General features: G+C 32.7%; 1 protein-coding gene across 5 annotated transcripts in view; it reads right to left on the bottom strand.

Moving 5' to 3' along the window:
* Window positions 1-27,436, bottom strand: part of EPHA3 (EPH receptor A3) — a 321,817-nt gene that overhangs the window by 76,077 nt on the left and 218,304 nt on the right. For all 5 annotated transcript variants that reach the window (XM_016145836.2, XM_016145837.2, XM_036219075.1 and 2 more), the window contains one exon: window positions 1,878-2,002. In XM_016145836.2, coding sequence (XP_016001322.2) covers window positions 1,878-2,002 — 125 coding nt within the window. The remainder of the gene's footprint in view (window positions 1-1,877; window positions 2,003-27,436) is intronic.

A 27,436-nucleotide genomic window follows, 5' to 3' on the forward strand; every position in this document is an offset into this window, starting at 1 on the left:
AAAGGTTCCCTGACAATAGAATGTCTCTGTACCTGGGATGGGGCCCAGAATAGATTATATGAAATAATGCATATCATCAACCAAAACTAGATAGAGCTTTGAAGAATAAAGGTCATAGGTTACAGACGCTTTTTGGCTAAAGATTCTGGTTATGTATTAGATAGCCTTTGAGTTAAAATATTAAATATTGAAGGGGGTTAGATATATTTACTTTACAGAAAACATTTCATTTGTTAAAGAAAATATTGAGCATATATCCAGAACTAAGCTCTGTTTATCATCATTAGTAAACTAGACAGTCAAAGTTCTACGATAGAACTTGTAGAGCTTAAAATCTAGTGAAAGATTCACAATATTTCCAAGCATTACATATATATTTGGAAATAATTTTTACATTTTTCTATGTACGATACAAATATTTGTATAAATACAAATTTAAATAATATCATACATATGTATGTATCAAATTTTAAAATGTTTAGGAAATAATAAATAGATTCAGTCTTTTCTTTTCCTGCAGTGGTCAATATTGTTTAAAAATAAGGATGCATATTGTGCTTTGTTGGGAGAGTTTGAAATAATACAGAAAATTTATGTTTGTAAAAAATATGAATGTAGCTTAATTGTATTTTTGAATCAGCCCCATAGATCTAAAGGATGAGTGTATTTTGGTTCTGTTATCCCATCTGAAATGAGTCACATCATTAATTTTCTTTGTATTGTGTTGCATCATCTGCAACATAGAGTCTTATATTTGCACAGGTTATCTTTTCACACTTTTAAAATCAGAAGATCATGATCAATAAGTATTTGACAGCACCACACTGGGTCATCTAATGTTCAGCCACCTCTTCAACACAAGAGTAAGTCACAAAACCAAAGCCCCTGGGACGTTTTGTTTGGGGTCACTTATCATCACAAACTGTAAGTGTGCCTCATTTTTTAAAATATTCTCTTAAACTATCATCTATAGTTTCAAAACTCAGACCACCAATAAACAGTTTTCTCTCCACTGCTCTGGTTCCTTTGGATCATGGCCCTCCATTTTGAGACCAGACTCACCTCTTCCAACTAGAGCTCAATATCCACAATTTATTTTTAATTCACTTTAAAATATTTTGTGAATTATTACAAACACACACAAATATGTTGCGTTCATATTAATAGCTATAGAACCATTTGACTCTGATGATAAGGTTTGAATACATCTTGCTTTCAAACCTCACCATAATTCATAACCAGAGAGGAATAAGTGCTATTTATTGATGAAATATCATGGCTCAAATTCTACCTATAAATAACCATGTACCTATGTTTTTTTTTTATAATTTCATTACTGAATCACAATTTTATGATGTGAGGCAGACTTATACACCCATTCCCATCTTCTAAATTTCCTTGTACAAAGTCAAGAAAGTTTTTCTTCATCGGTTCAATAATATTACAGGGGTTTTGTTATTAGTCCAATGTTCCTATCTGTAGTGAATGAAGGTCATGTGAATGTGAAGGTCAAATAATGATGCTTAAGGGAACAAATTAAGAACAGTTCATCAATAGGTTAAGGAATCACTATAAAATAGTTGGTAGAGCATAGGACTTGGTGTGGAAGGACATAAATATCACTTACATTGCCAAACTAGATGACTTAGGTTTGGTAGTGACATCTTTGCTGTGGCTTATCACTGTAGAATGAGAGATATTCTACACAATAATTTCTAAACCCCTCTCTACCAATAAATCAAAAGTATCACATGGCATCAGCTTTAAACAGAGCTCAATCACTTCCTAGCAATGTTACTGGTTTCTTTGCAAGAGTGAGTACAGTTCTCAAGAAAGAACCTCTTTCCCTATACAACCCTTCCACATTGTCTTCCTACCTTTTCGTAGTATTTGACCTCGTAGTCCAATATGATCCCATTAGGGTGTTCAGGTTCTTGCCAGGATAAGGAGATGCTATTTCTGGATGTACGATCCTTCTTAATTGTCATGACAGGTGATGGAGCTGTAAAGAGAGGACGAAGGGGATGATGGGAGGGGGCAAATTAATCAGGTTAGGAAGGGTGCTAAAGAAGAGCAGAGAAAAGGGAACAGCAAATGGAGTCTATCATTGTTCTAATCTTTGGCAAGAAGCATTATTTCCATTTCAAAAGCTCTTGAGTATTAATCTGGCCCCATATCAAGCCTCAGCAGCTGGATTATAGCCCTGGTACATGTAGGCCTATGGAAAATGAACTGAGATTTTCAGCTGCTGGTGGAATAGTGGCAAGTGAGCAGATGTTTTCAATCTGCTACTCTAATGTAAGCAATGAAATATATTTGATATGTTAAAATAAGAACAATACATCAAGACTACCTATTTGTTATAATGTTGCAAAGTTATTAATTCCAGATTCTTCAGCTCATTGATAACATTTTCATTTGCAACCCTGTAAGAGGACTGGAATCCATTATGTATAAGGAGTCCCATGGTATCTATAGGTAATAATAATATTTAGTGTACTATAAAATAGATAGCATTTAGGACATGTAGTAGGGCATATCTTGACTTCTGACAAAAACCACTCATGAATAAAAATATATATCTGGAAACAAAAATATTCTGTTTTTATACTTTCACATCTTAAAAAAAATTAATAAGAGCTACCAAGGTAATGACTACTGTTTATATCACAACTCTCAAGCTATATGTTGAGGTATCTTATTGGATGGTGACTCGATATTTGTTATATTTTGCTACACATTATCAAAGTATAGAATATGAATAAAAAACGACTCTTTGGATCAGATATTATAGAGTCATCTTTATTTCTAATGTGAGATTAAATATATTTTAAGTGATATCCTACTTCAAATCCTTCCATTAAAAAAGAAAAATGCATACTATCCATCAATGCACTTCCGGTTTCAAATCTCAATCTTGTTAACACTGGCCAACTGAAATATCTCAGTTGGGGTTCAGTGGCAATCTGCCTTAATGAAATGCAGCAAAATAAATTACAAATATGAAATAAAAAACCCCAAGAATTCTTAGGTACATTAACTGTTGAATTGTTTTCATTGCTAAAAGACTTATTTTCTTATTGATTTTTCTCAAATCAAGGACTATTTGAATGTTGTGTATTTGTATTTCCAACAGCTAGCAGATTTGTTGATATGATGTTTCTGTGATGATCATATGACTATTATATATGTGTATATGACTATTATATATATATATACACACACACACACACACATATATATATCTTTAAATCGTTCCTGTATATAAATGTCTTTTATTTTTATCCCTCTCTTTAAAATAGTTTTACATTAAGCTTGCCTTAGTAACACTTAACTGGAGAACAAACAAAGAATCCTTTGTAATAAATTGCCTATCTTTCTATTTCTATTATTTGTAAGATCTTCTTATGAACTTTTTGCAATCAAAGCATCATTATTTTGATATCCTGGGAATGATTACCTAATATTTGGCCCCCTTCGCCTCCCCAAATAAGTAAGTGTTGCTTTTCTGATGAAAAAGTAAATTCATTTTCTTTTTCACCTTTTGCTCCCATTAGCAATTAATATCATTTGGCATTTACCATTTATGTTTGCTTTTCTTTCATTCAATAGTATTGTTTTATTCCCAAAATGGCCTCATAACATCCTCACCCTTTACCCTGTGGTGATTTGCTGCTGTAAAATTGATCCTAAGCAAAGGATAATTTATTTTGGTTATACTTGGTTGAAATTTTATAAACATACACAATAATTCTCAATAATTTAACATATCACTGAGTTATAAATAACTCAGTGATATGTTAAATTATTGAGAATTATTTTATTTTTATTTCATCTAATACTTAGAAAAAGCAATTCATTATCCAACTGCTAACAGAAAAAAAAATTAACTCCATTGTCTTTTGAAACAAATTTTTCTTTTTGTACAAAAAATGGAGAAATTATCAATTTTCCTGCTGAAGTAGATCCATTAGTAGAATAACTAAGGTATGCTTACTGAGCATTTGAAAGAAGTTGAATCTTTCTAAACTTTCCTGGTTTACCAAGGAAATGTGTTAATGGAAACCCTACGTTTATTCCACATCACCTTGAAACTGGTTTATTTTTCCTAACAGTTAAAATACATTTTTAAAGAAGCTTTAAAAATTACCAACTATAGCATCTCTCAAAAAAAAAAAAAGAGAGAGAAAGAGAGAAAGTAATTCATTTTAAAGAACAATTGTGATGAGGATGAAAGCTTTGCAGGCTATTTTGGGGACCTGCCCATTTTTACTGCTTCTGCACTGAACAAGACTTTATAACTATTGAAATTCTGCAAAGGTCTTTGAGCAAGCTGCAAAGCCCTGTACAACTGTAATAAATAGCCTTTTGTAATTCACATTTACTTAAGTAGAGGCAATTGCTTGAAGCTTGTGCCATCTCTAAGTTAAATGAATGTTTTCTGATTGCTGCTTTTAGGCCTCTGTTAAGCATTTGTTCTGTTCCTTTAATATACGCCTCTTGTGTTGGCTGCATTTCAGCAGTTTCAACCCAGTGCAGCAGCTGGACTTCTGTTACATTTAGGTGATGCTTATCAATATTTTAATATTAATAAATAATTAATAGAAATTATTTTTTCTGCTCTAATCAATAATTTTAAGACATAATGAAACTGCAGAAATTTTGTGGGCATTCCACTGTATCTATGCTCTCTAAAAAGTTTTCTAGAACACTTTCGAATTAATGTCTTGATATATAATTTATCCTTACTTTCTCATGTGCTATAATACAATTTGTAATATTAATGAGAAACAGTGATATAGATTATTTTAGTTCATTTTCAGGTATTAAAGAATGATTTGTTCAAAGTATTGATTTCCAAAATCCACAGAATTCCTTAAATTTATTTTTTTCTGTGTAAAAGAACATGGCATTTCAATGCATATGATAAAATAGTTGTGATTTTATCTTTGTTTCTCTGTTTTAAAAAATTTGTAATTTGAAAGAACGGTGGGTAATAGTTACATGGAATGAAAAAAAAATCTATCCTAAGACTAGAGAAATGCTCAGAACTAGAGTGAAATTTATGTAGGAGAAGAAAGTAGCATGTTTTTCCTGGCAAAAACCTGGTGGTGTGTAAGCTAAAATAGCAAAATTACAGTTGAATACCTCGATATCCCAGGATTAAGAGATTTAATCTAGTACCTCTTTTGTATACCTTAAATGATACAAACAATTCTCTTATTAGGAGGAAGAAGTTGACACAAGTTTTTTTGTGAGAATGGCCAGACATTTATGCAGTTTAGCAAATAGTTTTATAGGGGAAAAAAGGAAGAAACTGGTAACAAGAAAAATTAAAGCAGTAGGAAAGTAAAAATTTCTAGTAAGTTAATAGCCCTCTTTAAAATAATATCTTGGAGTATAATATACATTTATATATGTGCCCTTTGGAAAATAAAGAAGAGAGACATGATATACTAGGTAAAGTTAAATGTATTATATTTTAACTGAAATATTTCTTAAAACAATACAAATAAAAGAAAACCAGAGGTGGTTAGGAGGGAAATAGTGAACATTAGGAAGGCTCATGAATTACACAATTAATCATCCTTCATGAAGCTTTTCTGAACTTACACTAAACTATTGAAAAGTTCTGACACTTTGAATACCAAGAAAAATTCTCAACTAGTGGTGTCACAGTAGACTTACTCATGGTTCTTTCAATTCATTCTTCTTTAAAATATTTATTTGATCATAACTTAAGACAAGACAGATATTTTCGCCACATATTATTTACTAATGTGTGTTCTGTGAAAGCTGGTATCAAAATTTCTTTTCTAAGGTGACATACATTTCTGGGAAGCAGGGTTGAATTATTTACTGGTTATTTTTTTTTTCCTAGCTTTAGGCCACTATAGTGACAGCCTCATGGATGAGAAACAAGCAATGACTGATCTAGACAGAAAAGTATAATCCTTAAATAGTTAATAATAGAACCCAAGTCAGCTATTTAGAGGAAAGGCAAGATTTTCTCTCACTGTCAATGTAACCTGAACCATTGATGTATCTCATGAAATAGCAGAAAAACAGCTTACAGTAGGAAAGCAAAAAAGGGAGGCTAAAAATAGTTTCCATGTAAAAGAATAGGTAAGAGATGGGGCTTGTTTAATTCACAATTTGTATTAGTAACACACTTGGTACTTGTATATGCCATATCTATTGACAGGTATGGAAGGGATTCATTATTTTTACTGTGGTATTTTAAAGCTACATTTACCATTATTCCGCAGCTAAAATATGACCCATGCTTAGAATCAGGGAGCCAAAACTTCAACATTCAACTCCTAAAGGATCTGGTTTAGTTTGTTTGTTTTTATTGGGACTTTCCTCTTTCTGGGTTTGGGAATTTCTAATAAACCTCTGAGGTATCTCTATGGTTCAGAGATTGGACAAGTTAAAGTAATAACAAAAAGGGCTTAGTATTTCTTTTTTTAAGTGAGCCAAAGCTTTTAAAAATTATCTCCATGAGAAAATATCATGCAGTAAATGGTCGAAAGACTTTTTCCTTTGAATCAGACATGCCTTTAAAATCATTACTTCTTTATTTTTTATATTTTGTACCATTCACTGCAATGCCCACTTAAGAACAATTCCTTCTCAGTTTCTTTGTTTGTTTGTTTGTTTGTTTGTTTTGTCAAAAGTGAGCCTTTCTATTAAATCCAGGAACATTATTGGATTTGAATTAACATATCATTCATAGTTTAATGCTGGGCTTGTATTAACATAATCATTATCCATTTCACCACCCCAACCCTGATTTTCCAAACCTGTTGTTCTCTGGAATTTCCTGTTTTTGTCCTGAGATTCACCATTTTTACAGTCTACCCAGTCTGAATTTCAGAATTGTACTTAGTATATTCTCTCTCACCAACAACCCTGCATGCTAATCAACTCTAACATCTGAAAGCTGATAAATTTTCTTTCTACCCAGTTCTAATTTTCCAGCCCTGCTTTAGTTTAAACCCCTGCCATTTTTCATATGCATTGGATTCTGTGCTTTTCATCTCACTTTTTTCAGAATTTCAACTTTCTACACATTTTGATGATTTATCAAATTTCTAAAGCAAATGAAACACTAATCTTCCATCCTTCCAAACCTCATTTCAAATCACTTTTCTTAAAATTGTTAACTACAAATATGCTGCAAAGGAAAGATCTCAAAATCTATATTTTTAAGAAGCTGATATCAGAAAGCTCTTAAAATCATACATTTGGGAAATTCTATACTACGGTAGAATTTGGAATTCTTTACATTATTATTTAAGACTTCTCGTAAGACTCCAACATACATACCAGCTTTCTCATTTATTGTTCTCCTTTCAAAGTGAAAGCTCTAAAGGTAATTCCTTTTGTTATTTTTTTTTTCACAGCAAGCTTTCTATATTCCATGTCTGGAACACAGTCTCTTCCTTTTTCACTCGAAAAGTCTCTTCTAAACATTAAGCTTAGAAATCTATTGCTAATATAATTCCCCCATAAAGTTTTTCCTGAGTCCTTTAGGAAACAGTTAATAAGCTCCTTCCTCTATTATGATTGATAGTATAGTTGATCATTCTCTTATGATTTAGCCTACTAAATTGTGTTGTAATTAAATCATTTGCTTATCAGTATGTCTTTTCACTAGACTTTAAATCTCAGAATCTTTGGTGCCTAGCATAGTGCCAACCTCACATAAATATAATTATGTAGTTTAGTTAGCTTTATAATAAAATATATAGTATATTTTTGTGGTTAGTGCCTCTGAGAGATAAATCCTATTTAGTTTCTGATGTTAAAATAATAAAATTCAAAGCAAAATGAAAATTATGATACGTTTAGCTGAGAGACTATTTTCAATAAAATTATGTTGTTTATTTTCTATAGTAAAAAGCAATTTCCTGAACTGAATCAAAATAATGTTTGGAGAAAAACATTCTAAAATATATACATCGAAAATAAATTTTGATGTAGGCTTCTCAGTTCTAATTTCTAGAAAACTTTAAAACTTTAATTATTGAATTTTGAAGATCCCCTCAGTAATTTTAAAGATTGAAGAATGTGGTTACAATTTATAATCTCATTCTCATTCATCATGGAGTAAAGAAAGAGGGAAAACAAATAAACCAGCAATGATAGAAGAAGAGTTCATTTAATAGATGTTTATTACATGAATTTATCAAGAGTTCCTGTTTTTCATTTTTCCAATTGATCTTCACATTTCTTATTTTTTTAACATTAAGTTCTCCTTTTTAAAATATGTTCCAATATTTTCATAGAATCAGGACAATATTCAAATATGTTTTTTTTTAATTAGTCTTTCTCGTGTTTCTCCTTTACTCTCGCATTACTACCACACTTACCACATTTCTGATACTTCTGGTTACCAAATGTGTAGATTTTCTTACACCAGGCAATTCTGTGACACTAGCTGGGTGTTCTACAATTTAACTAAATTCTAACGCTATCAGATCTCACAGGTTAAGGGTTTAATCTCATGAGACTGTCACCTACTTTAGATGCCAAGCCAAGTTGTAGGTTCCCAGGTTACCCACAACTATTACTCGGAAGTTCTAATGACCCCCTCCTTGTGTTTTATTAATTTGCTGGAGTGGCTCACAGAACTTAGAGAAACACTTACTTAAATTTACCAGTGTTACTTGTCTAAAGTTCATGTGCCTAACTTTGAAAAGCCAAAACTCAAAACATCAGAGTTTGGGTAAGGAAAAGTTTATTAACTAAGAAAGTGGGAGACCTACCAGTACCTCAAATCTATCTTGAGTAAGTACAGAGTTCAGGCTTCTTTTATGTCCAAGGAAAGGGAAATGGAAAGGGCAAGAGGTGATTGACCACCTCAGACATCTCAGCACCAACAGGAGTCTGAGGAAGATTGTGTTAGTTAATGAGAGTCCAGTCAAGAGGTTGCTGCAAATCTTTAATAAACAACACATACTTTTATCACCTTGTCACAAGCAGAATTCCTATAACAATTAGCATGTCTATATCCAAGACTTAGCAGAAACTATTAGCCTGAAAGCTATGGGAACAAAGCAGGTTTGTATAAGATGGAGTCAGAGAGACAGAGCATTTCACTTCGTTATGTTAGTTTATAAAGGATACGATAAAGGGTACTATTGAACAGGCAGATGAAGAGATACACAAGGCAAGGTCAGGGAGGTCCTGAGTACAAGATCTTTGTTTTCTATGGAGCTGGGGTGTATCACCCTCCCAGTGTGTGGATGTGTTCGCCCAACTGGAAGCTGTCCAAACCCCATACTATTAGAATTTCTGTGGTGAGTTCATGATGTAGGCATGATTGATCATTAACTCCATTTTCAGCATTCCTCTCTTCTCCTGAGAATATGGAGGGGACAGAAAATTCCAAGTTTCTAATCATGACTTGGTCTATCAGGTGACTGGCCCTCAACCAGGGGCCATCCAGGAGCTCACCCAGACTATCCTCATTGGAAAAAAAGACATCCCTCTCACTCAGAAAATTACAAGGATTTTAGGAGCAGAATTCTGTGTCAGGAACCAGGGCTAAAGAAGAAATACTAAAATACAAGTTGTTTTTTAGTTTTCTTACCATTTAAGAAATTATAAGGGTTTTTGGATTTTTGTACCAGGAACTAAGGGCAGAGACCAAAGAATATTTTCTATTATTTCATACATGTGACAAGCCTTTGAAAATCTGTGAGGGTAATCATACCTTTCTAAATGTAATGCTTCAATGTGAAAGAGGTTAATATTGATAAATAACTATTTTTTTTAAAACTTGTCCATTAGGAGTTGATTAATCTCTAAAATAGAAAATCATCTAGGTTGAAAGTAATAAAAATTAGAGTAATATACTAACAAAACTTCAAAAAATATTGAGATTCCTAAAGAAGTTATGTACATCCAAAGCATCAGTATATTTCAGTAAATAATAATGTCCCTTTAATTTGCTGAGGTGTTCTATAATACTTCTCTCTCTCGAGGTCCTTTATGGAACCATGAGTGCCCTTGAATGTCTGTAGGTTCAGAGTCTAGTGAGCCTTATCCAAGGATGTCAAACATTAATATACAAGACAATGAGAATGATAGTTCATTATTCAACAAAATGTGTGTGTGTGTGTGTGTGTGTGTGCGTGCGTGTGTGTGTGTTAGCCTAATGTTCTTAATACTGATGATGCAATGCTGTTGGACGGTCTGGTTATCTTTCACTCTTAATGTAAGACACTGAAATTCAACTGCATCTAGGACATTCTTTTTTTTCATCAATTATACAGGAAACATAAAGTACTTTCAGAATTCCTAGACAAACATTTAACTGTCATTTTAAAATATGCGGTATCCCTTATTTCTGAAATTGTATACGTCATACTTCTAAGTACTTGCCTGAGCTTAAATTTAGAAAAGCGCATTCCAGAGATAATATAAACAATCCACATAGAAAGGATAGAATCTTCACTCTTGAAGAGCCAAAAGTTGTTTGAGAAATTCCTCACTTTATAAAACTTCTAAGTATCTCAAAATTTACAAAAGATACAACTTGACTTTGTGAGTAGTAATATGTCTAAATACTGTTTTTGAAGTTCTCTTTGGATAAGTTTCATGGTTCTCATATCTAGAAAATTTGCTTTGATGGGATTTTACTATCCCAAGTTCCCAAACAAAACAATATTGTTTCAACAACATCCCTCACTTGTCTTAATTTAGTGGTTTCCACAAACTCAAGACAGAAGGAGTAGACATTTTAAAACCAAAGTTGATAATTAAAATAACTAAATATGAAATCTTGGGCAAAATAAAATAACATTTTATACAAGTTTTTAGTTTAGGCAAGATTATTTCAGTATAGATGGCTCCAAAGATTGAGGGGCAGCGTATTAATGTAGCTAATGTGATGGGGAAATGATAATGGCACAAGATTAAGCCCAGATGGATGCAGAGTAAAATTCAGAGTGGAACTAGGCTAACTGTATTATGAGTTTTTGTTTGTTTGTTTTAAAGGGATACTGAAATAATAGGTCTTTTTTGAGTCACTCAGGGGTAGATCTGCCACTTTCAGTCCAGGACAGATGTAACAAACTCTGGATCCTGATGGCATTCTCTGTGGAGATTCTGGCAAATGGCTTGTTGCCCTCTGATTAGATTCAAGAACAGAGAGGTACAACTTAAATACACCTTTAGCACAGAAGATGTCTGACATCAAGTTAGCTTCCACTTTACAAATAATGGTAGTGAAATCTTGCACACTCTTGGGTTGCTTCATTCATGTGTTTAACAGAACAGAAAGAAAAGAATTTCACATTATATCGTTCTGTTATATTTAGAAACTAGTCAAAATACACGCTAGTCTTAAGTAAATTAACTTTTAACTTGCAAACTATAACTATAGATGGAAAGGGGACACTGATAGAAATACTCTGTATTTTTCTATGTTTTGAATGAGGTAGTTATATTTCTCAAAAGTCATTGATTTTACACTTAAAAATCAGTACAATTTGCTACATATAAATGTTACCTCACATTAAAAGTAAAAGATGTAATTTTTTCACTCAGATCTTGGTATATCACTGTATTAACTATCTAGCTATCTATTTATCTATCTATATACCTATTTGTTTATTTGTTTGTTTGTTTGTTTGTTTGTTTTCTGTATTCTTGATTCTCTGGCACTGCGATTTGCTGACTGGAGACAGACTGCCTCTCCCAGGGCAAGCGAATTCTTAGATACAGCAAAGACTGGCTGAGGAGTGTGCTGTTCTTATACAAATAAATCTATCTGTGCCTTCTCTATCTAGGCTACGTACTCTAGCAGGTATGACTCCTCTGCCTTAATCATCTCAAGGCCAAGCATCAGTCAACTATAGCTACTCCCTATACCTCAGAGGCCACTCAAATTATTCAAACTAGCCAATTCCAAGTCTACTTATCTTGCCTTGCCTTTCTCATGAACCACAATAAAGTCTCTTGACCAAGCTTTCCCTTTGCTCCTTCTATCTCCTGATTGACTGTAGTGCTTCTCTGCGTGGCCCTACAGGGTATGGCATTCCTCTACCTCTTGGGAACTGCAGCAAACTATCTTTTCCATAGCAATTATCTAATCTGTTAGCCTCACCAGGTATGAATAATACTAAAACCTATATTTTAAAACAGTCATAGTAGTAGAACATCATATAGTAGTTTTTCAAATAAGACCAAGTCTTCTTAACAGAGGTAATGACCTACCTAAAGAAATATCTGACACACACATGGTCTTGCTGAATTTTGTTTTTGTCTCACTCTCTTCAAACCTAGAGACATCTATGGTGAACCTTTTTGATGTTTAACCAACACTCAGCTTCAACCTGTAGCAGCTTTGATAAAACATAGCTTTAACCTATTACGCTATTTAATATATAGGTACTTTTGCAATTATAGGCTTACTATCTATTGGGCTCCTGAGTCTCTGCTCATTAGCTCCATGATTTCAGTAAAATCACATCATTAATTAGATATAAGATACTAAATCATAAGCTAAAACTCTTATCTGGACCTACTCTTATTTAATACTGTTGAGGTCCAAGGTGAATGATCCAGTTTTTTCTGGATCCTTTCATTCTTACAAGAAAAATAAGTAAGATGAGAAAAATAATACCGCAGTTGTGTTAGTCTAGATTTCTTCAAAGTATCACTTAAAAACTCTGTTGTGATAATGTCAATTAGAGTCTGCGTCACAAGTAATAAATAACTAACTTTAGTTGAGGAATTAAAATTTAAAACGCACATGCAAACACATACACACACACTCATTAATGCATGCATTTGTATGAACTTAAGTGTGGTCCTATGATAACTTCCCTCTCACTTACATATGTTCTTGGGTGAGTGAGAAATGTATTTCCTCCTGAAGGAAATGACAGTTGTCCTTATAAGTATCAAGCGTGTGAGTGAGCAACCATTAATTTACTCCTCTCTTGTATGAATCATAAATTTTTATAGTATATTATCTCTCAATAAATGTACACCATAGAAGTATATGTTGCATCTAAATATTATTGATTCTGTGTGTGGAAGCAGAAAAAAAATGTTGAGAAATTCTGCTTAGCATATGGTTTGTACATGCCTAGCCCATGTGGGGCTTGTATATGCCTAGCCATTTTTCTCCGGTGCAGCAGAGACTAACTAAAGCAGGGAGCAAGGTCTTCTTTAGAAATCATTTATGTTGATTTCTTCCCTTAGGGAGGTAAAAGACTAAAACTCCCATAACAGGAAATCTGCAAAGTCTGGTCAAACATTTGGAAATCAGATTTTCTTAATTAGCTCAGAGCTATCCTATTTACTTACATATAGAAATACTCATTGGCTTGAAAAAAAAAAAATGGGACAAGGAAGTATTCCAGAAATGAGTACATTTTGGTGGGTCACTATATAAAATTTAAAATTTTATGATCACTATAAAATTATCTTTCTGAGCAGCCTTACTTCCATAGTACCTTTATGCTAGTAATTTATTTATAATACAGATATATTCTTAAAGAACACATAGTTTTCATTTGCTAATTCCAAAATTATCACCTGACTATTTTTAAGTAAAATAGGAAAAACAAATCTGTTTGACAATTATGTAAATCCTTATTTGTACAGTTTATCTCGAAAAAGCATGCATCCCAAAAACATCGTCTAATTTCAATTAAAATTTAACAAATTATGTAATAAAAAAGACATGTTTATTAAGTTTTTCTAGTCTGTCTAAGGAATGCAGGTGGGGACATGCTAATTTAGTTGTATTTGCATATATATGAACCAAATGCACACCAGAAGTGACTTACAGAGTTTCCAAAAGCAATAATGCCATACAAAATTTCTGTTTTTGCCATAAAATTGCCTTCATTCAAGAGAAACAAAAGAAAATATAAACAAATAGGATTACTTTAAACTAAAAAGTTTTTGCACAGCAAAGGAAACCATCAACAAAACAAAAGGACAACCTACTGAATGGGAGATGATATTTGACTATGATACATTTGACAAGGGGTTAATATCCCAAATTTAAAGAGAACTTCTACAACAACAACAACAAGAAAAAACAATTCAATTAAAAAATGGGCAGACGATCTGAATAAGTATTTTTCAAAAAGGACATATAGATGGCCAATAGACATATGAAAAAATGTTCAAGGTAACTAATCATGAGAGAAATGCAAATTAAAACCACAACGAGATATCACCTCACAACTTTCAGAATGGTTATCATCAATAAATCAAAAAACAACAAATATTGGCGAAGATATGGAGAAAAGAGAAGCCTCATGCACTGTTGGTGAGATTACAAATTGGTATAGCCATTCTGGAAAACAGTTTAGAGGTTCCTCGAAAAATTAAAAATACAACTACCTTTTGATTCAGCAATTGCACTTCCGGATATTTATCCAAAGAAAATCAAAACACTAGTTTGAAAGATCTATACACCATTATGTTCACAACAGTGCTATTTACAATAGCCAAGATATAGAAGCAATCTAAGTGTCCATCAATAGACGACTGGTTAAAGAAGTTATGAATATTACTCAGCTATTACAAAAATTAAATCTTACTATTTGCAATCACATGGATAAACCTAGTGGGTATTATGCTGAGTGAAATAGGTCAGATAAAGAAAGATTAATACCATATGATTCTACTTATATGCAGAATCCAAGGAACAAAAGAAACCAGCACACTAAAGGAAAACAGATTACAGATGCAGGGAACAGACTGGTGATTGCTGGAGGGGAGGGGAGTTGGCGGGATGGATGAAAAAGGTGAAGGGATGAAGAAGTACAAATTAGTAGTTACAAAACAGTCACGGGATTTAGAGTATAGCATAGGGTATTAGTCAATATTATTGTAATGGTCGTGTGTATTGCCAGATGGGTACTGGAGTAATCGGGGGGTGGGTGGGGGATCACTTCACAGATTGTATAAATATCTAACTTTTTAAATTAAAATAAAAAAAAATTGAATTCACTGCTCATATTTTTTGACCTAGAAAAAAATTACTTTTTCACTTGTTCATGCTGTGCTCATTAATACTTCCCAACCTCTTTTTCTCCTAAACAAGTTTCCTCTTCCTCCATCTCATATCACTTGATTAAGAAGTGCAAACAGTTAGTTGCAACAAATAACATTGTGTTCCAGATAAAAGAGATTCTTAAAAATATAAGCAGAACACAAAGGGGAAATTGCAGAGGCAGACTACCTGCTGCTTAATTTCCATGATGCCTGTGGTTTGACCTCTTTAGTTCTAGGCACAAGATTAATTTATCTAAGTAATTTTTGTCAAATACCTTCTTAGCTAGCCATGAAGTTTGGAGCAATTCTAGTTCTCAAGTCTACCCAAGTAAGGAAAATGCACCAATACATACTTTTGCAATTATGTAAACTTCACATAATCAACCTTAGAATTTTGAGAACAAGAGTGGATTAATTTTTATATGCACCATAAAAAATTTCACACATTAGCAAAAAAATAGCCTTAAGTTGTTCCATTTTTGGATTGCACCAGTAAAGTTAAAAAGAAAATTATGTGGATCGAAACATAGTAATACTTGCTTCTTTTAAGAATTTGGCTTTCATTGTATTGTATATATTTAGGTTCCTGCATTTCTAATTCCTAGTAGCTGACAGAAAATTGTCTATAGTCTACACAGAGCAAGAGTTCTCAAACAGAGCTGTATAAACTACAGTTTTTATAGGGGCACACCACATTTTACCTAAGGTGTGGAAAAATTCTAAACATTCTTCCCAAGTGTGTGAACTAAACTTAAGTCACTTAGTGTTGTTTTATTTATGAAAAACTAAATTCAATATGACTTAAATGAGAACTTATGTTAAAAAAAAAAACAGTTAAAAATGTATTGATGGGTTCGTAATCATTACTTACTGGGGAGATAAAATATTCTAAAACTGATTTATGATGCTGGTTGCATCAGTCAGCAGTTATTAAAAATCATTGAAAAAGATGTAGTTCATGGGATGTAAAATATACCTTATTAACATTAATATACATAACAAACCTGAAATAAAAATTAGTGTACATGGTTTGCAAATACTGGAAGATGGTTAAATTAATGGCTTTGAATGATTTTGAACATTTTTTTTTTTATGTTCCATGTTTTTTTTCTAATTTTCACACTTGTTTGTTGAAAAAAAATCTGTGTGAAACCATTATGACTTGTTCTGGCCTGGTTTGTTAGATTTCTTCTGGAATTGAAAATCAATAAGCCAAGGATCATTATTATCTACATTGCACAGCCTGGTTTAGCTTTAAAAACATGCTTTTCAAGTTAAATTTCCTTCATAATGCACCTAGCTAGAAAAAAAAAAATGAGGAAAAATATTAGAGGCAAAGCAAACTTGAGGTTTGAGAGGTCTGGGAGTCCATTCTCCAAACACATTGGGTTTCCTACCTCTGTTACATTCTAGAGGGCTCACAGTTGGTTTTCATATATTTATTTATGGTTCTATGTATATATTTTGCTTTCCTGGATGGCTAAAGTGTGATAGTTTTATTCTTTTTTAACCTTAGGGATAACTGACTGTCAGATTGATTTTGGACTATAATGACGTGGTTTAATCCTCTGAAAGGGGATTTTGAAATGAGTCTTGTAAGGCTGGACACCGGGTTCTAAACAATGCACAAAATTTGCACATAGGTATGTATGGAATGAGTATTTAATTAATGTATGTTTTCAGTATAAAGGACCCAATGCATAGTCAATTAAACAGAGTTATTACAATGTTTGTGTTATCTTTTTTCATAAATTTTAAAATAAGTTTAGAAACAGGTTGAGAAGTACTTTAAGTAATTCACCACTGGGTTCTAGTGAAATGGTGGATTGTGAAATCAGAGAATAAAAAAATCAATCCAAGTAAAACGAAAGTTTCAATGACAACAAAAAAGTCATGTCTTTGTTGCAAAACTCATAGCATTTAAGCTTATAATGAGGGAAGTGACTATAAGAACTGCAGACACAGAAGGAAAATTGTGAGAAAAATTTTCCAACACATTCCATGAAAAGTCAGCAGGGTTTTACAGGAAACAATCAAGTGATTGTAGAAAGAAAACATGCAACCAAAGAATTTATTCAGTTAACATCTATAATTTAACAAAATAACATATGTTCAAAGTCACATTTGAAGACAAATTAAAAGGCCCTTATGGACTATAAATTGCTAACTACCAATGTTCATTTAAGGAAACAAGGAATAACACTGATGACAAACTATCCCAAAAGTGGCTGTTGCAAAAACTGGCATCTGAATACTTAGGATCGACATTCCTGGTAACTTAGAAATCTTAAGTCAGTACATCTTTAATCCAAATATAGGTGGAAGACATGCAATATACAGGGGGCCCTATTTTATATTTTTAAATAGTAATATAAAATTACAAAAAAATATTTATAGGTACAAATATTCTACAAAATTTGAACATAAATTCTTTAAACCATATGAATCATCAGAAACCTAACACCAGAAAAATTATATATCCATAGATGATATTTAAAGAGATAAAACTGATGAAGTACAAAACCCGAATGTATTAATTTAAAAAATTCCACGCAGGAAGACATTTATATTTATACACAGTACATAACATATTTACTATCACATATATGTATATATGCACATATATACACAAGGACATGTATAAGTATTTGCACATACACATCCTATGTAAAGCATACTGATCATTTTATATATAAGATTTACACATTCTTTTGTTTAATTCTAATAGAAATCTTAAAAAATGAGAATTATTTTTCTGATTTCACAAAAAAGGAAATCTAAAACTAAAAATATAGAGAAGCTCAATTAAACAGTCAGCAAATGGTGATGCTCCCACTCATTCTCAGTCACTTGAATTTCTCTATTCACACCTGGCAGTACCCTTTGTAATATAAATAATAATTTCCATCTCAATTTTATTTTAAAAATGGTAGATTTATTTTTAAAGAAAAAAATTAATGACTAGCATTTAATCCTGTATTTTGTCCTTTCCTATTTTCTCACTAGAATAAGGCTAAAGAAGTATTCAAGTGGTTTTCTGGAAATACACCTGAGACAGTATAATTTTGTACTTCATTTAATAAAACAATATTTCTTATAGCTCACCTTATTGTTCTAAGGTTCTTTCTAAATTAATAATGTAATGCATATCTCTTTAGATGTTCCTTTTTACAAATCTTTAATTCCTCAGTAAAAATTATTAAAGTAAATATCACAAAATGATATCATTTCAGAAGACTGGAACCATAGAAGGTACAACGATTAAAGCAGTGGAAAAGGCAGATGTGGAACCAACTTTTGTGGAGATAGAAAACATTCTCACCACTAGAATTGGATTTCTTTACAAATTACCATTTGATATTCTATGATCTCCTGAATGTACATGGATCTTATCAGCTCAACTAAACACTAACTGATTTAAAATCCTCCAACACATTCAGAATACCTAATGGGCATATTTTGATGATGTTCCGAAATGTTCCGTTGGAATTTACAATTGTAGGATAATTTTTTGATCTCAAGCTGCTAGCATTTTAGTGTATTTGATTGAAAGCTTTCTTTGGCCATCAAAGTCAGCTCTATTCAAGCACTTCAAGCTAAAAGTTCTGAAAATTAACACACCTTCAATTACCTCTCATTCTTGGAACGACCCTCGGTAAAAGACTGATGGGGAGTCAATGCATAAAGACCCAAGCTTTCTCTTCTTTTGGGTGGGAAAAATTTGAACAAATGTTCTACACTGGTTCTCACTATTCAGAAGCAGAATTAAATTTCATTTTTCCAAAGGGTAACTTTGTCAACACCTCACCTTTCATCAATTACCTTCCTTTTTCACTTTTATTTTCATACTCTCCTAATTGTCTCCTGGGACCATCTTCCCAACAAACAACTTGTACTCAAATTCTCATCTCAATATCTACTTTTGGAAAATACAAACTAAGACATCTTAGGTGCCTGAGGATACTTTGAGATATTGATGACAGCTGAGACCATCTGGAGCCCTATTTTGATTTTCAAGACATCTAAATAATTTATGTCTAACTTACTTAAGATCCAACTGTGTCATTAAGAAATTTTGGTATCTACTGGACCTGAGCTTAGAAAAAAGAAACACAGGCACAAACACACACATTTACACAGAGTTAACACACACATACATATATCCCTAAACCAGCATCATCAATTCCTCAAAGCCCCTCCTTAGAGTTGTAAGTTGTTATACAGCTAATATTATAAATTATTTGAGTGCTAGGACAACAGTTGCTGTAATGGGATGAGGAGATAGTTGGTGGTATCATATAGAAGTTTAAGAGCATCTCTTTTGTTCAATGAGCCTTTGTTCTGTTTATTCAAACCTGGGGTGACTCTTCTGAACAAATTGGTTATTTTTTTTAGTCCCATTCCATGTTCAGAATGCAGTATTCTCAGATTAGATAGAGAAGCAGAAATGCTTCATTTCTTGGTCATTCTTGAGGATTCCCAGGGAAATATCAAGTTGCATCATAACAATGGGCCCTCAAACAAAAGCAGACATCTCAAAGTTGACCAGAACCATGGAATTGCTTTAAGTGGCCTACAGAGAAGAGGTCCTCTGATCTGCTGAAACTTCTTTCCTGTCCTTTGATGACACTGCTGGAATATCTAATAGCTTTCTGCTCACTTTGAGTTATTAATAATGCCTAGTGTACACAAATATAAAACAGCAATTTCCCAGAAGGGAGAGAAAAAAGTCAGCACTTCTATTTCTTTTTTCCCTCTTCTGATTTGGGCACTGTGGAGTAATTAAAGAAAAGTAAAAAAGTTTATACTTGCTGTGCACACAATTACATTGTATTTGTTGAGTTCCATTGTTTTCTTGGCTCTCACCCTTTGAAATTGTGTGCTGGCTCTTTGTAGGCATTGGTACCTTTTTCAGCAGACTCTAGATCACACTTCAGGGAACTATTTTGAGCCATTTAAAAGATTCTCAAGACATAGCAGGTCTCAACTGTTTGCAGTTCTCCTTTGAATGTGGTACATTTTTGTTTTATTTTGTGATTCTAGTTGCTAGTTTCCAAGCAACAAAAAAATTTTGCTGAATATTTTGTGTATGACTATATATCTATGAGCATGTGTGTATGGAATATGTATATATCTTAGCTTTCAGTTTGAAAACTAGTTTTCAACAAATTGTTGTCTTAGAAACATATTTATAATCTATACTACTATGTATAATACCAATGTCATAATAATGAGATCAAATGACTCTATCTAACACTTAAATTTTTATACCCAGGATGAATAAATGCATATAATGACACTTTCTCCCTACTGTACTGCTCAGAGTCACAGAATGTAATTCAGCTCTATGTTGGAGTCACATGTTACAGAATCTCACAAACAGAAGCCTGGACTAGGATTAAAAAGGAGGTAAAACATGTCTCTGAATAAGTCCTTCCTGTCAATTTACTTGGTGAGTGAAAAAGTAAAGTATAGTAGAAATCAGAAAGAGGCAGCTAAGTCTCCTCTGGGAGAGACTCATTCACAGCAGGGTGAACTGGTATGCCACTGTCTAGTGACTTCACCAAAAGAGACACCTGTCATGTAGGAATTGAGACAAGTGGGCTTACACAGAAATTGTTTCTATTTCTTACTTCCTTAGTTCCCACTTTCTGCTATAAAAATGTTATGCAATAACATTGCCATTTCACAATAATGACTCTCATAGTTTTGTTTTGTAGGGTAAGACCGATGTTAGAAAGAGATGCAGAAACATATGCAAGCTTATTTACAGGTAACCTATATACAATGAGGAAAAATATTGTGTTATCTTGCCTAATGATCTAGTTTTAAAAAATGGTATTGAAGAAATTATGAATTTTTCTTTAAAGCAAAAAATTTTCTTTAAAGATTAAAATAATAAAAAAGCCGATTCCCAATTTATCTCTTAGAAGGTTAATATTTACATTTTTATATATAATATTTATATATGTCTTTACCCTTGCAAGGATTTGATATTTATGAAAATTTTGATTTCAAGAATGAATATAAATATTCCATAGCATGAATTCCATTTAGTGTCAGAGATCTTAAATCAAATTACGGAGTTACAAGAATAAGAATTAAAACCACTTTCGTGGAGTAAAAAGACAAGACTATCAAATTAATAAAATATTTGAGACGATCAGATATTTTCTCAAGATACATTTGTTTTTTGTGGTTTGAACTAATTTTTTGAACACTCCTCTTTAAAATATATTACCAGTGCAAAGTGAGATAACAACTTTTTCTGAGAGTCAAATGTTAAGTTTTTCTATTTGTTTCATTTAGGATTTAAGGTAATAGTCTCGCTGATCAAAAATAATGCTAACTATAGTCTACAGGAGACAGAAACTAAGCCATTCAAATGAAAGACTATAAAGTGAATAGCTTGTGCCAAAGGATAATTTATTTGATTTAAAACACATTTGTAGAACAAATTTTGGAACTGTGCATACTTGTTAATTTTTTCTTTTGTGATTTCTCTTCTTTTTTTTTTTTTTTTTTTTTGGTAGAATGGCAGTCAAAACCAACATCTAGATAATGCCAAGTTTCATGAAGTGGTTAAGAGCATTCCTGGAAGTGGCACATATGCCAACAAATCTGCTTTTTGCAATTAGAAGCGATAAAAAAAATATGTGCTAGATATGAATAAAAGCTGCTGTATGGTTGTTGTTTTTATTATTAGTATCTTGAAATACAAAAAAAACTGAGTTTAACATGAGAGTGAAGGGAGACCATAGGAAATAGTCAATATTTTCTATCTACTATAGAGGCATTCAGGCCCAAATTTATTTCTGAGGCCTCTTCAATTCTAGGTCATGACTAAGAGTCTTCTCTTGATATACCTTGTCTTCTTACCTTCAAAGTCTACTGGGGCTGGTTGGTTCGCAAAACTTTGGATAAATCAGTCTTTGGTTCCAATGTGGGCAAATGTCAATCTCAATATTTGAGTCTTTCATATCAGATTGATTATTAATTATGAAGAAACTTGTGGTAGCATTTTCTTTCTTACTTCTATGTGACATAAGATTTTAAATTTTTGGAACCAAAAAAAGCTTTTAGACTTCTTAGGCTAAAGTAAATTGTAGAAAATTGACTCATAGAAACAATGGATTTGATACTCAAGCCCACCCCAGACATACTCTAGTAACTTTTCAAATGTCAATATAATCAAGGTTGATCAGGATATAAAATATTTTCTTAAAAGGAATTATGTCCAGTCTTGACATTTTGCTACTTGTCAATCTCAGTCTTTTCTTTTTTTCTTTAATATTACTGTGGTGTGTAAAATAAACTAAGTAGGATTACATAAACCAGAAAAAAACTCTACCTGTGAACATATTACCCTAAAGATTCTAAATGTGTCAGGCCAGATTCTTGTAGATTACTGAACTAGAGAAAACACTGGCCAACAGTTAGTTCTTAAGTAACTCCACAATCTCCATGACAAGAAATACTAAGATACTAGTCCATCCTTCCTCTTATCTTATGAACCAAAAATGTGAACGACTAACAAGAAGGTTTTTGCAAAATCAACCAAAACTGTGCAAAAATTGATTTTCCAGAGAACCCGACTACCTTGAAACACTTATTTTCAGTTAAGAGCAGATATATTAAAATTTCCATATTGACTTTCTTAATTCCTTGGTAGTGCTTTTATTTTCTTATTTTATATCTACTGGTGAGTTGCAGAAGTTTTGTCTAAATGCACAAAAAAGATTGAAAAACAGCGGTACCAGTTTGAGAAGGCAAATCAAATTTTTAATGCATGGCACTGCAACTTCTTAATTCTTATCCAATTCAGTTTACAACTTGTTTCAGGCAAAGTGACTTGTACATTTACCCATAATTTACTCCTTTCTTCCTTATGTTGAGAAAAACAAGTTTTATTATTTCTGTTTATAACTAATACCTGTCATTGATTCCATTCCTTCTTACCATGTCTTTAGTTCTCAAAAGCCCTGGCTACCTTGTCAGCAAATTGCTAATCTATATTTTCCTTCCCTTTCATGGCTTGCTTCAATAGAGAAGAAAGTGTTGGTTAAGAATGCAGACACTGCTGTCAGAATACTTGAGTTCAAATCATGATTCAGCAACATCTGTGTGAATTTAGGTATATTATTCCATATCTTTGTCTCAGTTTTCTTTATTAAAAAACTGAGAAAATAATCATTTTTACTTTGTAGGTTTTCTTTTAATAAAGACTGCCTTTAATGATATACAGAACAGAATTAGCACAGTGCCTGCCATACAGTTTGAACTTTAATACTTGCAACACAACATCTGCAACCAAATTTCACTTTAAATGGTCTCAAATGATAGCTTACCTCCCAAACTACCAGCTGTAATAGCTTTTATATGCTAATCTAATTCTATGAAACCTCTAGTATTTACATTCTCTGGATACCAGACTGTGAGGGGTAGGAGGGAGGAGGAAGGAAGGAAGAGGAAGGAAGGAGGGGGAGGAAGGAAGGAGGGAAGGAAGGAAGGAAAAGGAAGGGGACGGAAGGGAAGGAAGGAAGTAAGGAAGGAAGGAGGGAGGAAGGAAAGAGGATAGGAATTCTTTTCTTCCTTTTTTTCTTTTCTTTCTTTTTTTCTTTTCTTTCTTCTTTTCTTTCTTTCTTTCTTTCTTTCTTTCTTTCTTTCTCTTTTACTTAAAAAGTATCCAGAAGTGCTTATTTGGTTAAGGACCAAGACAGTCGCTATAAAAGAGACAAATGAGGGCCATGCCTGGATCATGCCCTCAAAGAACTTAGAGTACAGTAGGAAAGATTAAATGCATATAAAATATTTGATTGTGAATTAGAATAGAGGAGCACTGTAAGAGACACTAATAACTGCTAATGTAGTGCCATGAGAGCTCAGATGAAAGTACAATTACTTCTAGCTGAGAATAATTAGAAAAATAATTAATGGAGGTGCTGGCATTTAATCTGAGCCTTTCAGAATGAAAGACATTTGGATGCATAAATATTGAATAAATGTATTTTAAGTGAAAGTCACCAAATTTGCAAAACTTCCTAGAGAATAAGAAAGAGTTAAATTCATCTTTGTAAAAAAGGAATAAAGGAGATTATGATCAGAAATTTGTGTGAAGCTTACTTGAGAAGAGTTTTAATTTTTAGGCTAAAAGTTAAACTTAGATTGTGTGTTATAAGGAGCCATTAAAGCTTTAGAGCAGATAAGTGACATGCTCAAAACTATAGTTAATAAGATTAATCTTGCCACAATTTTATCACAGTTCAGAAGAATGGATAAGCCTTTGAGGAATCACAGCATCTGGTAGGAGCAGGGATAGAGCTATAAACAGATTCTTATGGGGCTACAAGGGGAACTTGCTTACTCCAATTGGGAAATGGGAAACTTCCTGTAAAAGGTGACTAATGAACTAATTTTTAAGAGATTAGAAATGAACAGACAGAAAAGGGAAATAGTTTCCTATAAGTAGAAATATCTAAAATGGCTTAAATGGCATGCAACTGTGAAGAATTTATAAAGAGTACAAGGAATTATACTTATAGAGCATAATGTGGAAGAGTATTAAATGGCATTTGGCATGGAGGTCATAGGGAGCTTTGTAGACCATAGTAATGTACTTGAGTTTAAGGTGCTTTATAAAACAAATGAAGTGAAGGAGCAACTCCACTAGTGGTTAAATGAACATTAGTGAACAGAAATTTTCCACCCTCATAAATCTTACATTTCTGAGGAAGACTAAGAGAGGAGACAAAAGAGAATAAAATTTCTTAAGTGACATTTTCATATAATTATTTCCTAGTTAAAGTTTGAGCTTTGATTTCAAAGCTAACTTCTCTTATGCTTAGTAGTTATCTGTTACTGTTCCCAAGATCATAACATTGTTCCCATATTTTTAAATTCTATATTCTATATCTGCTCTTTTTCTCTTCAACAGTCATGAATCCCAAATGTAAAGCCCATATTTAAGTTCAACTTCTTACTTTGTATGACCATTTAGATGAAGAATCTGTATATTGCTTTATTCTTATCAGTTCTAAAATGTTCCACTTTATCTTATCACATGTTCTTCCTCTTTCCTGATCTTAATCAATGACTTCATCATTCTTTATCCCAACCTTGTTTAAATTATTTTCATGAACCTCCTCATTACTCTTCAATTTAAACCTGGTCAATTTATATATTTTGGTTTTTGTTTCTTAAAGATTATCTCCCTCCTTTCCTTAGGTTTAATTCAGACTTTACTATCTCTTATTTGAGTTATAGTTAGTTTGCTAATTGGTCTCCCTCACAATTTCATTTATTTCCCTAAGTCATAGGTCAATCAAGTCATTTTACATAAATATTTACATGACTTTCTGCCCACCCCATCCTGAACCATCTAAAACATACACAAACACCACTATGTATAAAATGAAGAAAAAATTCTCGTGCATGCTAGACAAAGCAACGAGTTGCATGGCAGAATCTGTAGGGAGATGAACCTTCTATGTCAAAAGAAAGTAAAAGGCAGAGACACTTTTCAAGGAGATTGTGACTCTCACTCTGCTTTGGTCCCCATTCCACCTCTGTCTACTGATATTGTCCATGCTGAGTTGGTTCAGGAAACAAAAAGGCTCAATAATTGTAAATAGCCCCTAAACTGGAGAGTGCAAATTCTGTTTTCTTTGTTTTTTTCTTTTCAAGTCTGGTAGGATGCTTTCTACACAGATAGTCACATGAGGCTGTTGCTCTGTAAAAATTCCAGAAGTGAGAGTGAAAGCTGAGCCAAGAGATGCTGTATCTGCTCTTGTGTCCATAGCCTCTTTACTTCACCTAGGTTCTATATCCTTGATCAAATATGGTTGAAAACATAGATGAGTGAGGATATGCCCATTTCAGTCAAACTGAATCTGCCTTGAATAGTGCAGACCTCAAACCAACTTTTCAGCCTGCACTCCTCTGTCAGCCCTCCCCTCACCCATATTTCAGGGGAATGTGTATGTCTGAACAGACAATCACCTCCCCAGCCTCTCTGCATCATTTTCCAGTCTTTAATATTCCTATTCCTTTTTGCATATATTAAATTCTTGTTTACCTTTCAATGTGTGCCTAGGACCCCACATCTTCAGTAAGATCTTTAATTCTCAAACTGCAAATAATCATTACGTTTCCTTATTCTGATGCATTTTGATTACACAAATTATATTTAGTTGACTAATGTTGAAATAATTATAAATCCTTGAAGGAAACAAGCACATGTTAATAATCATTATGTCCCCCATCATATGTAGCATTATGTTGGTCACATAATAGTATTCAAGAAATATTTTTGGAATTAAATTAAATAAATACAATATTTCATTATTAAAAAAGAACAATCACTTTATGAAACGTATTTTAAAAATTTAAGCGCAGTAAAAAATGATCAAAATTCAGGAAAAACAACAGTAATTAATGCATAATTTGAGGTATGGTCTGTATATTCCTTCAATTGCCTCACTCAGCATTACTCTACAACAAATTTGAGGGTAAAAAAAATACAAGTAGATGTTAAAATATTTCATAATTAAATAGATTATGGTTATGTTGATAAATAATGACAGTCTTTTAAATTTGTATAAAGTCTAGAAAAATATACTGCCTTTTGAAGCCAAGATAATATTAGTATAAATAAATCTGGCTTTTAAAGGAGACTTACCCATCTTCTATTTCTACATGTTCAATAAATATGGCCTTAGATGAACTTAGTTCATCTAAGTTCAAACTGAGTGGAGATATCAAATATGAGAGAGCTGTAGATTTTCTGTCTTCAGCTTTACAATTGGAAAAAGTTTCTTTGCAAGAACTTTCAAATGCTTGCTGACCAAATTCAGTTGTAGAGTGTTTTAAAAATACATGTGCTAGGGAATTCCTGCACTTGTTTTCAGAGACTTTGAATCCGTAGAATTGGCTTGAAGCGGGTGCATATTGGTATGCTAAAAAGCTTCTGTGTGATTTTTTTAGTTAATTTGGTGTTTAAAAATTAACAAGAAGTGCATTTTCATGAATAGGAGCACATAAAGATAATAAACAAGCTCTATGTGCTGTTATCACAGTCACAATAGTATCCTGGACTTATAGATGCCCCTCAAAGCCAGATAAGGGGAAGAATGTGACAAAGGGTACTTTATCGAGCCTGACACTATTTATCAAAATCTATGTAAAGGGGGCACATTAAAAAGTGCTCTCCAAAAAGAAAGCCTCTTCAACAAATGGTGCTGGGAAAACTAGAAAGCAACATGGGGATAGAGAGAGAGAGAGAGAGAGAGAGGGAGGGAGAGAAACTAGACTGTTGTCTATCACAACACCCCAAAATTAACTCAAAATGGATTAAGGATTTGAATATAAAACCTGAAACAATAAAATTCACAGAAGAAAACAT

The sequence above is a fragment of the Rousettus aegyptiacus genome, unplaced genomic scaffold (genome assembly GCF_014176215.1).
Source record: "Rousettus aegyptiacus isolate mRouAeg1 unplaced genomic scaffold, mRouAeg1.p scaffold_m13_p_4, whole genome shotgun sequence".
Lineage (NCBI taxonomy): Eukaryota > Metazoa > Chordata > Mammalia > Chiroptera > Pteropodidae > Rousettus > Rousettus aegyptiacus.